At 49.9% G+C, this 15,551-nt stretch overlaps 7 protein-coding genes across 7 annotated transcripts; all 7 read right to left on the reverse strand.

Moving 5' to 3' along the window:
• Positions 1-425: 425 nt before the first annotated feature.
• TbgDal_VIII3740 (hypothetical protein, conserved) lies at positions 426-2,336 on the reverse strand (the record flags this gene model as incomplete). Its single annotated transcript, XM_011777405.1, has 1 exon — positions 426-2,336. One exon carries the CDS (start codon positions 2,334-2,336, stop codon positions 426-428), a length of 1,911 nt encoding a protein of 636 aa, XP_011775707.1.
• A 1,828-nt stretch (positions 2,337-4,164) lies between these two features.
• On the reverse strand, positions 4,165-6,417 carry TbgDal_VIII3750 (hypothetical protein, conserved; the record flags this gene model as incomplete). The annotated part of the gene is made up of 1 exon (XM_011777406.1): positions 4,165-6,417. The coding sequence occupies one exon, from the start codon at positions 6,415-6,417 to the stop codon at positions 4,165-4,167; it is 2,253 nt and encodes a 750-aa protein (XP_011775708.1).
• A 674-nt stretch (positions 6,418-7,091) lies between these two features.
• Positions 7,092-8,858, reverse strand: TbgDal_VIII3760 (flagellum-adhesion glycoprotein, putative; the record flags this gene model as incomplete). The annotated part of the gene is made up of 1 exon (XM_011777407.1): positions 7,092-8,858. One exon carries the CDS (start codon positions 8,856-8,858, stop codon positions 7,092-7,094), a length of 1,767 nt encoding a protein of 588 aa, XP_011775709.1.
• A 342-nt stretch (positions 8,859-9,200) lies between these two features.
• Positions 9,201-9,929, reverse strand: TbgDal_VIII3770 (hypothetical protein, conserved; the record flags this gene model as incomplete). Its single annotated transcript, XM_011777408.1, has 1 exon — positions 9,201-9,929. One exon carries the CDS (start codon positions 9,927-9,929, stop codon positions 9,201-9,203), a length of 729 nt encoding a protein of 242 aa, XP_011775710.1.
• A 234-nt stretch (positions 9,930-10,163) lies between these two features.
• Positions 10,164-10,862, reverse strand: TbgDal_VIII3780 (hypothetical protein, conserved; the record flags this gene model as incomplete). The annotated part of the gene is made up of 1 exon (XM_011777409.1): positions 10,164-10,862. One exon carries the CDS (start codon positions 10,860-10,862, stop codon positions 10,164-10,166), a length of 699 nt encoding a protein of 232 aa, XP_011775711.1.
• A 393-nt stretch (positions 10,863-11,255) lies between these two features.
• Positions 11,256-12,776, reverse strand: TbgDal_VIII3790 (endonuclease G, putative; the record flags this gene model as incomplete). Its single annotated transcript, XM_011777410.1, has 1 exon — positions 11,256-12,776. The coding sequence occupies one exon, from the start codon at positions 12,774-12,776 to the stop codon at positions 11,256-11,258; it is 1,521 nt and encodes a 506-aa protein (XP_011775712.1).
• A 972-nt stretch (positions 12,777-13,748) lies between these two features.
• TbgDal_VIII3800 (hypothetical protein, conserved, (fragment)) lies at positions 13,749-15,551 on the reverse strand (the record flags this gene model as incomplete). The annotated part of the gene is made up of 1 exon (XM_011777411.1): positions 13,749-15,551. A coding segment is annotated over one exon (1,803 nt), but the record flags the coding sequence as incomplete, so codon positions are not given.

The raw sequence follows: 15,551 nt of genomic DNA on the forward strand, positions 1-15,551 counted from the left end.
CCACCCAAACTGCCTAGAAATACCCCACAACTACACCACGTGGCACTAGGCACCCGCCTGCGACGACCATCAATTGGCGATTACACCATATCCTGCAAAAAAAAAAAGTTGCGTCAGAACCCCCCTAAAAAGAAAAAAAAAGAGATAAATTTGGCTCTTTATTTCCTCTCTTTGTGTGGTTAACCCGCCTGTGTCACTATGGTGCCCTATAGCGGGACCCGGGTAGGGCCAAGCATCACTGGTGTAAAACAAGCGGCCATGCAATACAAGTGTCCCCCCACCACCAAGTGCCAGCTCTCAACTTCCTTCTGGCATGGTCAAACAGTTGCTTTTATCCGGCTTTCCTCACGAATGGACCGATGAACCCCTCTATTACGTAGTGGAAGATTCGGCGTTGCCAGTGCCAACAAATCTCTTCATTTTACTCACGCTTTCTCCTCTTGCGAAGCGCAAGTGACTGCTGACTGCCTTGTCAGTTGCTGTAGGATCCGGTCCACAGTTTTGGAGGCTTTTCTGAGTCCGGCCTCAATATACGTCGGGGTGCGCTGAAGTTCCACCAAACTTAGCGAGTCCCGTAGCAGCGTGCCCGCGCCATATGTGCTGCGTAGTTTATTGGCAAGATAAGACAACTCGTTATCCTCTAACAGTACCATAAGGTACGGCACGGCCTCGGCGAATAAGTTAAAATCAGGTATAAGCTTCCTTCCCAGGCCCTCGCCCACTACAACGGTTAGCACAAGCGATGCAAAGTTGCCGTCGATTGGCGTTTTGTTCTCGCGCAACGTGTTCATAATTTTGCACAGCGTAGAGCCGATACGCACATGGCGAAGCGTAAAACCATCTGATGCACCAGGAGCCACTGTATTGAAGATATTTGTCATGTCCATGCGGAATTTTTCCCGTTTCGCTTCCGGGTAGGGGGGTCGCACGTCTGGTGGAAGTCTGTCGATCATTAAATCCGCACCGAGACTACCGTCGCCGCAAGCGACCGCAGCGAATAATGAAATGAAGTTGTTACGTTCCTCCGGTGATAACGACGTGGTGAGCCCAGCGTCGAGGATGATGAGTTCATACTTCAGCTTCGGCTTCCCGTCGGGATACCTCTCCACTGTTGTGGGTGAAAAAAACGTAGTTGGTGGGACATTTAGTGGGGCCCCCGGGTTCGCCCGAATTAAAATGTTACCGGGGTGAAGGTCAGAGTGCACAAAATTATCTTCAAACAACATTTTCAAGAACATGTGACAACCCCGCTGCGCGGCGTCGCGGAACTCATCGCAGGGCTGGATTTCTTGTAGTGGTCGACCCTCTTCGAATGTCTCGACCAAAACATCCGGTGTGCAGAACGACGGAAGCGGTTTGGGAAAAATAACGCCCGGAAAGTCACGGAAATTAAATGCAAACTGCTTCAAGTTATCGCATTCTAGGTCGAGACTAAGTTGGGAGCAAAGAAGAGACGAGAACTCACCCAGGGCCCGCCGCAAGTCCAAATACACCGTATCTCGGAACAAAGTCGTAACAACGTTGACGAAACACTTCATCACGAAAAGATCAGCACATATGATCTCGCGTGTAAGTGGGTGCAGAATCTTTATCGCCACCGTCGTCCCCGTGGGAATACCGTCAACATCCTCCCTAAGCACAGCCCGATGTACCTGCGCGATACTCCCACTGTTTACAGGTACTTTTTCGATCTCACGCAAGTAGTAAAGAACGTTCTGTCGCGTCCCGGTATCCCCTTTCCTTCCTTCATCATTAGAACCTTGGGGCGACTCACGAAATGTGTTGCGCAACGTCTTCTCTGTATGCGACCATGAGTGCGGTTCGGTGTTATCGTACAACTTCTCTAACGCACTACACATGACCGGTGAGAAGATATCAGGCCGAGTAGCAATCCACTGACCCAGTTTTATATAACTTGGCCCCATAGCTAGGAGCATATCGCGAACTTTTCCGAAGAAAACAGGTTCGCTGCAAAAATGCAGTCCATATGTGAGAAATGTAAACCATATCACGGGCACCATGTGCACTACAAGCAGAATTGTCCGAAGTACAACTAAGCCACAGAACAAGATTTCGCGCAGCACATGCGGATGGTACTGGAACACAGCTACCTGCTGCTGATAGCTACCTGATCCTGCGATAAACTGCCGCGTGCGACGGGGCGGGAGGCACGTTTGTTGTTGAAGGAGTCGCCGTCGCTCAGGAACCCATACGCCCCGATAATACAAGAGAAGCGCCCCACCGCACGCCGTTAAGGCCGTAACTCCACCAATACAGAAGAGATGTAATACACTGGGGTATGTGGGCTGAGGGCAAACGCGAATTCTTCCCATCATCCTTCTTCTGCTCGATCTACACTTCAACCGTGGGAGGGGGAATTTTGCTTCTCCGCGGTAGTCTCCTCCGCTAACCGGCCTGAGTTTGGTCGGCTGAAGTAGTGCCACGGGTCATTATCAGCCACAGTAATAATAAGCAAGCAAACAAGGTTACAGAAATAATGAGATGACAAAGGGGAACAGGAAAATCAAAGAAAAATAACCAAGTATGGGAAAATATAGGAAGCAGCAGCTCCATTCAACAAAAATATGCCAGCAGTGGGGCATTCAGCAAAAAAAAAGGTAATATCTTCTACCGACTCTTTAACCCTCATCACATGTCGTGATGCTATACCTTGACGCGCGAGAAACACTAGGAACAAAAAAGCACCAAAACGAAACGACGGTAAGAGAAAAACAAAATGAAACCAAATAAAGGAAGGTATTCTAGCAAATAAAAAAAGAAAGCAACAATGCACCGAATTTATCACCTGCACCACGGAGAAAACAAACTTAAAAAAATTAATCAAAAAAGCCTCAAACAGATTAAAGTGGTTTGACCTATGCCAAAAAGTACTAAACAAAATCAACAATCAAAAAAGTCTCACAAAAAAAGTACACGGTAAGCCAAACAATAAACAACATAAGTCACAAGCAAGCTATCCCCCATTTAAAAACACCTCCCATCCACAACCATTCCTATCGCGCCTCCCGCCAACGCCGTACCAAGGAAGGCAAAGGCACGTCCCACGGAGGAAGCAGAAACCGCCATCGTATGCTTCTTCCTGCAGTTGATGCCACAAAGTGTAATAGAAGGAGTAAGTGGGATGACAGTGCACGTATCAGTGGGCATGAGCCGTACGGTGATGCGATGCATTTTACGTATCGCTATGAGGTCCTTCCGTCCACATGACGAATACAGTTACAAATGATCTTGCACTACAGCGGGCGGTATTAACGATAAGGTTACATCAGCTTCAGCACACTTTGCTTCTGTTTTTTAACCCTAGACTTATCTAATCCCTGCCGCCCATGCAGTTGCATAATTAAATAGAAGATAATAAGGGAGAATGAAAATGAATGAAGATGGGAAAATACGGTGAAGGAACACAAAGGGCACTATAGCAGTATAGGAGCACGCCACAAGAAGATGTGCTCGGACAAGCGGATGGATCACCAACAAGATAGGGGACCTTCGGAGGGTTTCACAGTTGGAGTCAGCATGGACTCACCTCAAAGGAAGACAAATAAGGGAAAAGAATAGAAAAAATAAAATTACGTTCCCCTGTGGCACAACGACGGCAAACGTCGGGGTACCTGAAGCTGTACAGGCGTGCTCGCTGTAGCGACCGCGCAGTCTTGTATTGTGCACTGCTTCACTGTAACATGATAGTTCGTACCCCAATATATGTTGCCTACAACCTTGTCCCCTACACACTCAGATGACACCGCATCAGTGGCATGCGGAACCGTGGTGGTAGGAGGCGGCAACCCAGAAACCTCCAGCAGGTGAAAATATAATTTTGATGGAGAGATCTCTAGATAGAGCCGGCGTCTATGTATAAACATGCCGGCTGCACTGAGGCCGGCGTTGGGTAACCCCAGAGCCGATGCCAACAACAACAAGAAAAAGAAATAACGACCGATCAATAACGATAAGAATGATAATGGTGGAAATACATGTACATGTACGGGAGCACATGAATAACCAGTGAATAGCGAAAATAGCGATCAGTTGAGTTACTGAGACCTTTCCACCCTGCTCTCACTCAGTTACTGCAAGCACGTGTTGCATGGGAGTGGAAGGACAGTAAGACATTGCGCATGTTTGTGTGATAGTCTAGGAAATTCACTGCTCGACCCTTTCTTTGTTGCCGTAGGCAGATGCGTAATCTTGCTCATCCTCATCCAGTGTACTCACGAATTTCGGACGAGCGGGTGCGACTACGGCGGCAAGGCGTCTGCGTTTCGATGTGAACACGACAGCTAACACGATGAGGACGGCTACGATAAGTGCACACACTACCGCGATTATGATTAGGCACACGCGACCGCACTTTGGCGCCTTCTCTGTGGTGGGTCTGACGGTATCGTTGTTCAGGTGGTCGTTCAAGTCTTGCCAGTCAATCTCACCGACGCATTCCGACACATCGAACGTATAGTTTCCAGGAATGAATACTTCGTACAGACTCATCTCAACGTAGGGTGGCTGGTAAAAAAGCGATACCGTGCGGTTCGTTATCGTGGACTGGCATACTCCAGTTACATTGCTATCAAGTGCCGTGGCAATGGTGGTTCGGCTATAGTCACCAACCTCTTCCCTACGTGCCATGCTTCTCCCGGTGCTACGTTCTTCACATTTCTTTATTTGATTCATCACCTCGTCGTGTATGTACCAGCGTACTTCCTGTTCCTCATCCGGAGTCAGTGATGAGAAGTTGAACGGGGGATTGGAGAAGGTTACATCGACGTGAGTGTCCGAGCTCCGCAAGTATTTGATGAATGAGTGGGCAGTCTCAGTGAGGTTTGCATCTGACAGCAAGTCGTGGGTCACGGTGTTGTTGAACGAGGCTGGCATCAGTAGCTTCACTGTTGTGATATTTCCAGCGTCACTGCTCTCAGCCTTAAGGGGCATGTCCGCGTAGATGAGCGTAAAATTGAGTACCTCGCCCGCCTCCTTTGCGAGCTTCCGACGGAGAGCATCAAGACTCAGGCGATTGCAATATGGGACCATTGTGCTGTCCATGTACACCTGTTCGTCAGTAAGGTTGTAGTACTCATCCGCAGCCTCCTTTGTGTGTTCATAGTTACTCTTGTGCAAGGCCTGTTCGGTTTTCTCGTCATCAAAGTCCGGCTGTTGCACACCGGCGGTGAAATTCGTTAGCCATGTTGTGGAGTCCACATGTACGGAAGAAGAGGCAACAATACTTTCGGTGGTGCCGAGCGCAGTGTTGATGTCCTCAGTGAGGTTCCCCACAATCCACTCCATGATGTCTTTATCAGGGTATCCAACTGGCAACGGGCGCCCGGGGAAGACACCCTGCACGTACACTGGTGGAAGTGTCACAGAACGCAGGACACTTTTCTTTTCCGATGTAACATACATTTCGTACTCCGTCACCACGAGCAATCGGGTTATCTCACAAAGAAGCGTGTCATCTCCCTCAGTATTGGGAAGACACGAGTTCGTGCTTCCTCCGGCGAATCGTTTCGTCGTAAGTTTATTACCATCGGTCGAAACGCGGTGTAACTCATTTTGTGTTGCCGCGAGTAGATCACCAGACCGTGTGCTGGTAATGTCCACATATTCACCATCCACCTCTGCGATCTTGTGGCCCTGCAGGTCGAACCAGCAGATGGTGCCCTGCTTCGCGGGGCCGCGAGCAACAACAAAGATGCCCTGCTGCGTGGCGGCGATGCCGATGGGACCATAGATACTGCATTTTGCACTCAGAGCCACGTGGCTGTGACATGCGATTGGGTCACCGTCGCTTCCCACTTCACACGTCCATACAGTATTTGTGTTTTGCTCTGTCAGATACAGGTGGTTCCCGTACAGAGCTACGCCTGTCAGCGAGCCATTGCGGACTACGTCATGAGAGAAGACACCGCTGTCCTTGAAATACTTCACCTCACCCATACTCTCAACAAAGTAAACAAATGTGGAGTCACCAACTGTCCACTGCACGCAGGCGCGCGGTTTGTCAACTTTGACACTACGCGATCCGCTGTTCTGATCCTCGTCTGTCTCCCATGCCGTGATTGTAGTGGTCTCACGGTTCTTGCGCGAGAAGGCACGGAAGCGGTCAACTGTCCCCAAAAGGATTTCGTCACTATTCCTGCCTCTGCACATAGCGTGGGGTGACGATAATTCCGACATGCCAGGGAACCCGTCCTTATCACCAATATGACCGTACTTGCCAGCGACGGTGGTCACATGGCGCTTCAGTTCAATGGGAGCGGCTCCACTTCTCACTACAATCGTTTCGACGGTGGCCACGAGCAAAAGCATCTGGGATACGTAACCTAAGTGCACGGTTCCTACTACTTCCCTCACATTCATTGTTTCCACCTCACAGTTGGTTTGTTTCCACAACGGCATGCGCAATCGAGAAATTACAGTGGGGCCACTAGCCTCTGCCTTACCTAACGCGAAAGGATCCAGTGTTCTGTTAACTTCCTCTAATTACCTGCCCTCAGAGAGAGGCCGGCTACAATTCCTTATATGGCACCCCAGAAGCGCGGCACAAGAGTCGCGGGCAACGAAGACGCAAAAAAGAAGGAAAGGGATAGACAAAGAATAGGTACGCGAAGAGACTTTTGGTCATGGGAACGCCAAAACTTGTATGTAATGTATACAGGTGACTGTTCACGCAGAACCTGCAAATGTTGCTTCCAACTCTACGGTCTCTTCTAAAACGATGCAGCTGCAAAATCAAAAGTGCCTTTTAAAACATATTGCGTAGCAAATTTTTTTTTTTTTTTGGGGGGGGGAGGTAGTGGAGGGAGAACATTTTAAATGGGTATACCTATTCTATCACTTACGTAATCACACGCTTTTTATTACTGTCATAAATACGTATTTTCTGCACAAAAAGATTTGTTTCCTCACCCAAAATGAGCAAGGTGTAGCCATCACATGACGACCAGAAACGCACACCCACCCAACTCTAACCTCATGCGAAGTAGTCGCAGAGGTTGCCTCTCACTATTCCCCACCGGCTGTCACCTCCATTACGTATCCATGAGTGACTCCGAAGTCACTTGCAGTTCCAACTACTCCAGCGCCGGCAGTCGCACAAAAGTAGATCTTGCATTCGGTGGACTTGCTATGAGCAACCACAGCAGCATGATGGCAAGAAGGCCCAAGAGCACTGAGGAGGCGATTCCTGCAGCACGCAGGTCCTCATGCACCTGGAACTGAAGCTCGTCTACACACAGAGATTCATTGAAGGAAATGTACTGACAATCATCCACACACTTCACCATGCAGAATGGTGATAGGTGATCCCACTCCTCTTGTCGTACCAATTCATCAAGAAACTTCCGTGTCCAGTTCCATGGAGACGAGAACAACCGCTTCTGTAGTTCTTGCTTGCTCCTACCAGGAGGCCCTTGGTAGTTGGTAATAAGGATGTTCTTGTCGAAGTTCTCTAGAGCTGTCAAGTTTGTCCACGTCGAAACATTTGTACCACCAGGCACGTCATTGTAACCTGGGGGGAGGAAAACAGCAAAAAAGTCATCTGTGCCGAAAGCGATCTCAACATCCCTCATAATCCACGAATACAGAGCATGCATAAGTTTTACATCATCAATTGGGAACGAGGAAGCGCGAAAGGCGGCAACAGCTGTGGGTCTCGGAGGTGAAGGGGGATCCGGATTGGGAGTAATCGGCGGCGGCGGCGGCGGTGGTGGTGGTGGTGGCGGTGGCGGCTGCACTGATGGTGATGGTGACGGCGATGCTGATGGGCTGGGAGAAGGCGATGGCGGCACCGAAGGCGTGGGAGGGGGCGTTGGTGGAGGCGTTGGTGTCGGTGTATAGCCTACATCACGAATGGCATACACGGCCGTTTCTGTTGTAGCATAATACTCTTTGTCATTCACCCTCAACAATGAGACAATCCGATCATAGTCCCATTTCAACATTGACTGCGCACACCATTGGGATGCTGGAGATGGGCGTTCCACCTCTAGTGACATGATGTACCCCTCTCCATTGGGCTCACCGTAATAATATAGTTTGTCCTCTGCTTGAGTCAACATCAGAGCACTTTTGTAGTGCAGACACGTCACATCACCTATATCCTTACTTTTTCCAATATCAGACTCCCCAGTTTTGCTCAAATTAACCGCTGCAATCCATGAGGTGTTTTTTACGACATACATCATGTTCTTTTCTTTGCTTATTTGCATCACACCAGGTTGGAAACCAGCGACTAGTGTAGTTACCACTGTGTTATTAGCATCCAGTGGCACATAAAGGATCTGCGAATTGCCTGTGTCGGAAATGAATAGATTCTGAGTCCCGTTCAATGTGAATGGGAGAATATCCTTCGGTTTGTTAAGGTCTTGTGGTCCATATCTGGTTACATTGCCCTCAGCATCTATTCGCCTAATACAGTTGTTATCCCTGTCTGCCACGTAAATATCATCGTTGACGCTTACAACTGAGGTGGGATTGTTGAATAGTGCATCTCCCTTGGGGCCGTCTTTATTACCACGTTGCGTCAGACTGCCTGCAATTGTATATATGCCAGTTTTGTTTACGAATCGCACGGTGGACCCACCACCTTCGATATCACATAAAAGTAAAGGAAAACGCTTCTTTTGGAAGAAACCACCAGACGCCTTGAAAAGTTTTCCCTTTGCACTTTCGCCATCCGCCTGCCCAACAGTACAAGTAGTACAACTGTTGAAGAGGTTCACAATCACCTTGGTGCCCACGGTTTGGTCTCCTATAACGGGACTCACAAAACCCAGCAGCAGCAACAACGCTGCCACGAGTGCGGCCAATGCTTCCCGTGATTCAGTCCTGCCACCCATTCCTGTTGCTCCACACTGTGATTCTATCAGTCAGTCGCTATATGTATATACCCTACGGATCGACCGTTGGGAAACAAACCTCAACCACAAAAGCGACCTATTAGCTCTGCTCAGTGAGCTCACAACTCCCTTTAGTTGTCTTGTGATGATATTATTATTCACACATCAGAACAAAGAATACAAAGGAAGCCAAAAGAGGAGAAAGGAATCCGACACGTGAGAGAGAACAACAGTGGATGCAGACAGACGAAAGAAAAACACAAATGCATTGAAGCCACGCATATAGGGTTGGGGAAACATATTCAGAGTTTGAAAGCCACGCTTCACTCCTTCGTATTTTGACTAAGGCAACGCAGACCCGCCACCCGCCGGTCCCTTACCAATGTGGAGGAAATTGCAGTACTTCCCACGCCTGCAGCCCTCCCGAGTGAGGAAGAAAGTACATACCCTGCCATATGTTGCATTTCCCACGTGGCGCTCATTTCGACGGATCTGTGAGAGGCGGTAATCCTCAGAAGAGGATGCTGCACTGGTTGGGAGCAGTGGGGAACCTGCAGGGGATGGCAGTGGTGTAGCCATGTTCTGTTGATGAGCAGAGTTTCGACCACCCGCCACAACCCCTATTCCCTGTGACGGAGGGGCATGTGGTAGTGATGAGGATGCGGTACCCCCCGCACATCCGTAAGGCGGTGTGGTGCCAGTAGCGCTGTTGTGTGGTAGGGGGCACTCCCTCATACGTCCTTCGGCATTAGCGTCCCGCGGACGACCTGAGGCTACTTGGAGTTCTATAGAGAAGGGGTCGGGGCAGTTAACGCCACAGTGTCCGTTTATGGCTGAATAGAATTCCATAAGTGCCTGATGCGCTACGTGTGTCGGTGGCCGCAGCGAGAGGACGTTAGGTGTAGCAACGGACAACACTTTCTCCGATGATAGCGGTTGGTACGGCGAGTTCTGAATTTTGCGCACGAGGCACACTGCCGATGGAGCTGCATGCTCCACAATGTAGTTCACCATCGCTCTAGTTGTGAGTTGCTGGGTAGTTGACGTTGCTTCCGCAGACGAGATAGCCATTCAACTACACGCGTATATACCCCCCACCCGTGCGGTTTTACAATGTTTCCGGGAGAAGAAATGAGGCTACCTTACCTTGGGATATTCACCCACACAAACGGAAATTATCAACGATCCTACCTGCTTCGGTGTGGTTCTTCACATGCATCTGAACAAACCAACAATCAGTAGCAGCACAGCAACAATGTACAACAAGTATACAATCACACCATTTCACTTACATAGATTCTCCTTTTAGTCTTCCTCATCCTCTTTCCCTTCGTAACATACCTCACTTTCCTCCACTTCCTCATCGCTACTTTCCAATTCAACACCCGAAAAACATTGCCGCCGCAGATTCAAAACCCCACGCGAGTAGTACGTTGCCATTCTTTCCACAGGAAGACTTAGGAAGTCCTGCACGCATGACGCTCTGTGCTCTTGCATGAATGCTATCACGGCCCACAATTCAGCCATAGCCCAGATGTCACTACGGAGGGGACTCTTCTTTTCTGCTTCACCATCCTTTGCAGCGATCGCCACGTGGTCAGTCTTGCTATTATTGTTAGCATGTGACATAGCCCCAGCAAGACACATGTGCTCACCAACGAACTTCACTAGCCTATAGTTATGATTGGGATGCACCGTAACGTTTCCAGTGTTGGGACATGGTAGCAATAGGATAGGGGTCTCCTCATCCGTTATGTCCTGCAGCAACACACCCGCTTGTCCAAGTAGTTGCCGAAGGTTCAGGGACGGTGCGGCAGAGGACACCTGAGTTACCCTCCCATTAATGCGGATAACAAAGTGCGCCTCCTCATCGGTTCCACACTCCTTAGATCGGCCGCGCTTGCGAGTTCCCTTAACCACTTCTTGACCCGCCAATCGTGTCATGACCTCTACCAATACCTTTAGTGATTGATCAACGGGGGAGAAAATCTTAGATAAGCACATATGGATGGCGCGCAACTGAAGTTGGGATGGCGGCTCGACTGATGCAACGTGACGACCAATTTTATCCTAGTCAGAGTGACGTGGTGCAGGTATGGTGAGGCCACTGCAGTCGGAACGCTGAGTGTTCAGCACTAAAAACATTTCACGGGAGGATCCCTAAACTGACACAGCAACTGTTCATATGTCCACTACACGATGAACCAGGGATACCATCGCGGAGGTGTAATTTAATCCACAGACACTGCGGGAGGTATTGCTGGGGTTAGATCTCGAATAGTGCTACAGGCACTCAACAATTGCCGGACACAAAAGACTAATGGACACACACACCGCTTTCTTTGCCTAAAGCGCAGCCCTGGAAAGTCACAAATAAGGAATGACAGGTACCGTGAGTTAACCGGTGTCGTTGGTCGACACAGCCATTAGTTCCCTCAGGCGCTCTCTATATTCCTGTGCTACAACCCCATCCAGAGCAACTGTTATTCCGGCTGTGTTGCCACACTTCTGCTGCTGTTCTGCAAGCAGGATGCTATAAACACGCTGCAATTCAGGAAGAGAACCCGCCGCCCGTAGACGCGCCACGTCTCGGTACGAGCGAAACATTCCTGTGGTACGTGCTTCACACACCACGCGTCTGCAAATATTTGGCAGAGCATCCAGTTCCCGCCCCCAGAACCGCGCGTCTGACCCAGCAGCGGCCACATTCCGAAAGAACTCCAAACCCGTCAGTCGCTCGATTTCTACCACAGGCACCTGGTAAGCTGTGAGAGGCCGCTCCACGGCAATCGGTTCGTTCGGCATTAGGAAGGCAGCAGCTTCATGTGCCCCGTCCGCTCGCTCACCTAATATAACTTTGAAAAGGTGTGTGGGGACCGCAACGTCTCGCTTGCCCACAAGCTCATAGCAGACAATCTTCCGCAAGTGCACTGCTGCCTTGTCATTTCCACAGTGGCAGTGTTCTCCAGAAGCCAACACTCCGCTACTCACAGGTTTTACTGGAGACGGACATTGCGATGGTTCCGCCCACCGCCACGTGCGCACATCACCATCCACGAGCCGCGGGTGGAAGACAGGTCCCGTCACTACCCACAATCCCCTCTCATAATACCGCCGCAACTTCCGTGTGAGGTTTTCCAACCGCAGCCAGTCGACAGCATTCATTGTCATGTCCTGTGGTACAGTGTTCGCATTCATGTTAAAGGTCTGAGCCAACTCAACAGTAGAGCTCTTGTGAAACTGTGCGGCAGCAAGGTGACCTCGGCTGAGGCCTCGTGAGTGCTGTCCCCTGCCACCCCCAATATAGTCACCGGGCTGCACGCGGAACAACTGAGGCACCGTCATGTCCGCAAAGAACCTCATTCCATCTCGCTGGGCTTCCGCTGCGGAAGCGTTTACTAAGTCGTTATCGGCGGTGACCACTGAATCAGCAGCAGTGGTCGTGCCGGGGATGTACTCCAACACCCAATTAGGGATACGACGCTCATAATTCAGACTGGAAACAAAGCCTTTGTAGTAGCGCAGGTGATCGTTGGACGGAAGTCCCTTGCTTGTAAGTCTTAGCACGAAAGGAGTAGTTTCCCCACCATCTTCGTTACACCTCTCCTTGGGGTATGCGGGCTGTGGGCATTGCACGTGTAACACCTCTGGACTTGTGCGCTCAGTCATCTGTTGATACGGAACAGGCGATGGATGGCATTTGTCCACACCAAACCAACCACCACGCTCCACAACCATTCCTATCGCGCCTCCCGCCAACGCCGTACCAAGGAAGGCAAAGGCACGTCCCACGGAGGAAGCAGAAACCGCCATCGTATGCTTCTTCCTGCAGTTGATGCCACAAAGTGTAATAGAAGGAGTAAGTGGGATGACAGTGCACGTATCAGTGGGCATGAGCCGTACGGTGATGCGATGCATTTTACGTATCGCTATGAGGTCCTTCCGTCCACATGACGAATACAGTTACAAATGATCTTGCACTACAGCGGGCGGTATTAACGATAAGGTTACATCAGCTTCAGCACACTTTGCTTCTGTTTTTTAACCCTAGACTTATCTAATCCCTGCCGCCCATGCAGTTGCATAATTAAATAGAAGATAATAAGGGAGAATGAAAATGAATGAAGATGGGAAAATACGGTGAAGGAACACAAAGGGCACTATAGCAGTATAGGAGCACGCCACAAGAAGATGTGCTCGGACAAGCGGATGGATCACCAACAAGATAGGGGACCTTCGGAGGGTTTCACAGTTGGAGTCAGCATGGACTCACCTCAAAGGAAGACAAATAAGGGAAAAGAATAGAAAAAAAAAAATTACGTTCCCCTGTGGCACAACGACGGCAAACGTCGGGGTACCTGAAGCTGTACAGGCGTGCTCGCTGTAGCGACCGCGCAGTCTTGTATTGTGCACTGCTTCACTGTAACATGATAGTTCGTACCCCAATATATGTTGCCTACAACCTTGTCCCCTACACACTCAGATGACACCGCATCAGTGGCATGCGGAACCGTGGTGGTAGGAGGCGGCAACCCAGAAACCTCCAGCAGGTGAAAATATAATTTTGATGGAGAGATCTCTAGATAGAGCCGGCGTCTATGTATAAACATGCCGGCTGCACTGAGGCCGGCGTTGGGTAACCCCAGAGCCGATGCCAACAACAACAAGAAAAAGAAATAACGACCGATCAATAACGATAAGAATGATAATGGTGGAAATACATGTACATGTACGGGAGCACATGAATAACCAGTGAATAGCGAAAATAGCGATCAGTTGAGTTACTGAGACCTTTCCACCCTGCTCTCACTCAGTTACTGCAAGCACGTGTTGCATGGGAGTGGAAGGACAGTAAGACATTGCGCATGTTTGTGTGATAGTCTAGGAAATTCACTGCTCGACCCTTTCTTTGTTGCCGTAGGCAGATGCGTAATCTTGCTCATCCTCATCCAGTGTACTCACGAATTTCGGACGAGCGGGTGCGACTACGGCGGCAAGGCGTCTGCGTTTCGATGTGAACACGACAGCTAACACGATGAGGACGGCTACGATAAGTGCACACACTACCGCGATTATGATTAGGCACACGCGACCGCACTTTGGCGCCTTCTCTGTGGTGGGTCTGACGGTATCGTTGTTCAGGTGGTCGTTCAAGTCTTGCCAGTCAATCTCACCGACGCATTCCGACACATCGAACGTATAGTTTCCAGGAATGAATACTTCGTACAGACTCATCTCAACGTAGGGTGGCTGGTAAAAAAGCGATACCGTGCGGTTCGTTATCGTGGACTGGCATACTCCAGTTACATTGCTATCAAGTGCCGTGGCAATGGTGGTTCGGCTATAGTCACCAACCTCTTCCCTACGTGCCATGCTTCTCCCGGTGCTACGTTCTTCACATTTCTTTATTTGATTCATCACCTCGTCGTGTATGTACCAGCGTACTTCCTGTTCCTCATCCGGAGTCAGTGATGAGAAGTTGAACGGGGGATTGGAGAAGGTTACATCGACGTGAGTGTCCGAGCTCCGCAAGTATTTGATGAATGAGTGGGCAGTCTCAGTGAGGTTTGCATCTGACAGCAAGTCGTGGGTCACGGTGTTGTTGAACGAGGCTGGCATCAGTAGCTTCACTGTTGTGATATTTCCAGCGTCACTGCTCTCAGCCTTAAGGGGCATGTCCGCGTAGATGAGCGTAAAATTGAGTACCTCGCCCGCCTCCTTTGCGAGCTTCCGACGGAGAGCATCAAGACTCAGGCGATTGCAATATGGGACCATTGTGCTGTCCATGTACACCTGTTCGTCAGTAAGGTTGTAGTACTCATCCGCAGCCTCCTTTGTGTGTTCATAGTTACTCTTGTGCAAGGCCTGTTCGGTTTTCTCGTCATCAAAGTCCGGCTGTTGCACACCGGCGGTGAAATTCGTTAGCCATGTTGTGGAGTCCACATGTACGGAAGAAGAGGCAACAATACTTTCGGTGGTGCCGAGCGCAGTGTTGATGTCCTCAGTGAGGTTCCCCACAATCCACTCCATGATGTCTTTATCAGGGTATCCAACTGGCAACGGGCGCCCGGGGAAGACACCCTGCACGTACACTGGTGGAAGTGTCACAGAACGCAGGACACTTTTCTTTTCCGATGTAACATACATTTCGTACTCCGTCACCACGAGCAATCGGGTTATCTCACAAAGAAGCGTGTCATCTCCCTCAGTATTGGGAAGACACGAGTTCGTGCTTCCTCCGGCGAATCGTTTCGTCGTAAGTTTATTACCATCGGTCGAAACGCGGTGTAACTCATTTTGTGTTGCCGCGAGTAGATCACCAGACCGTGTGCTGGTAATGTCCACATATTCACCATCCACCTCTGCGATCTTGTGGCCCTGCAGGTCGAACCAGCAGATGGTGCCCTGCTTCGCGGGGCCGCGAGCAACAACAAAGATGCCCTGCTGCGTGGCGGCGATGCCGATGGGACCATAGATACTGCATTTTGCACTCAGAGCCACGTGGCTGTGACATGCGATTGGGTCACCGTCGCTTCCCACTTCACACGTCCATACAGTATTTGTGTTTTGCTCTGTCAGATACAGGTGGTTCCCGTACAGAGCTACGCCTGTCAGCGAGCCATTGCGGACTACGTCATGAGAGAAAACACCGCTGTCCCTGAAATACTTCACCTCGCCGATACTCTCAACAAA

The sequence above is a fragment of the Trypanosoma brucei genome, chromosome 8, assembly GCF_000210295.1.
Source record: "Trypanosoma brucei gambiense DAL972 chromosome 8, complete sequence".
In the NCBI taxonomy this organism is placed as follows: Eukaryota; Euglenozoa; class Kinetoplastea; order Trypanosomatida; family Trypanosomatidae; genus Trypanosoma; species Trypanosoma brucei.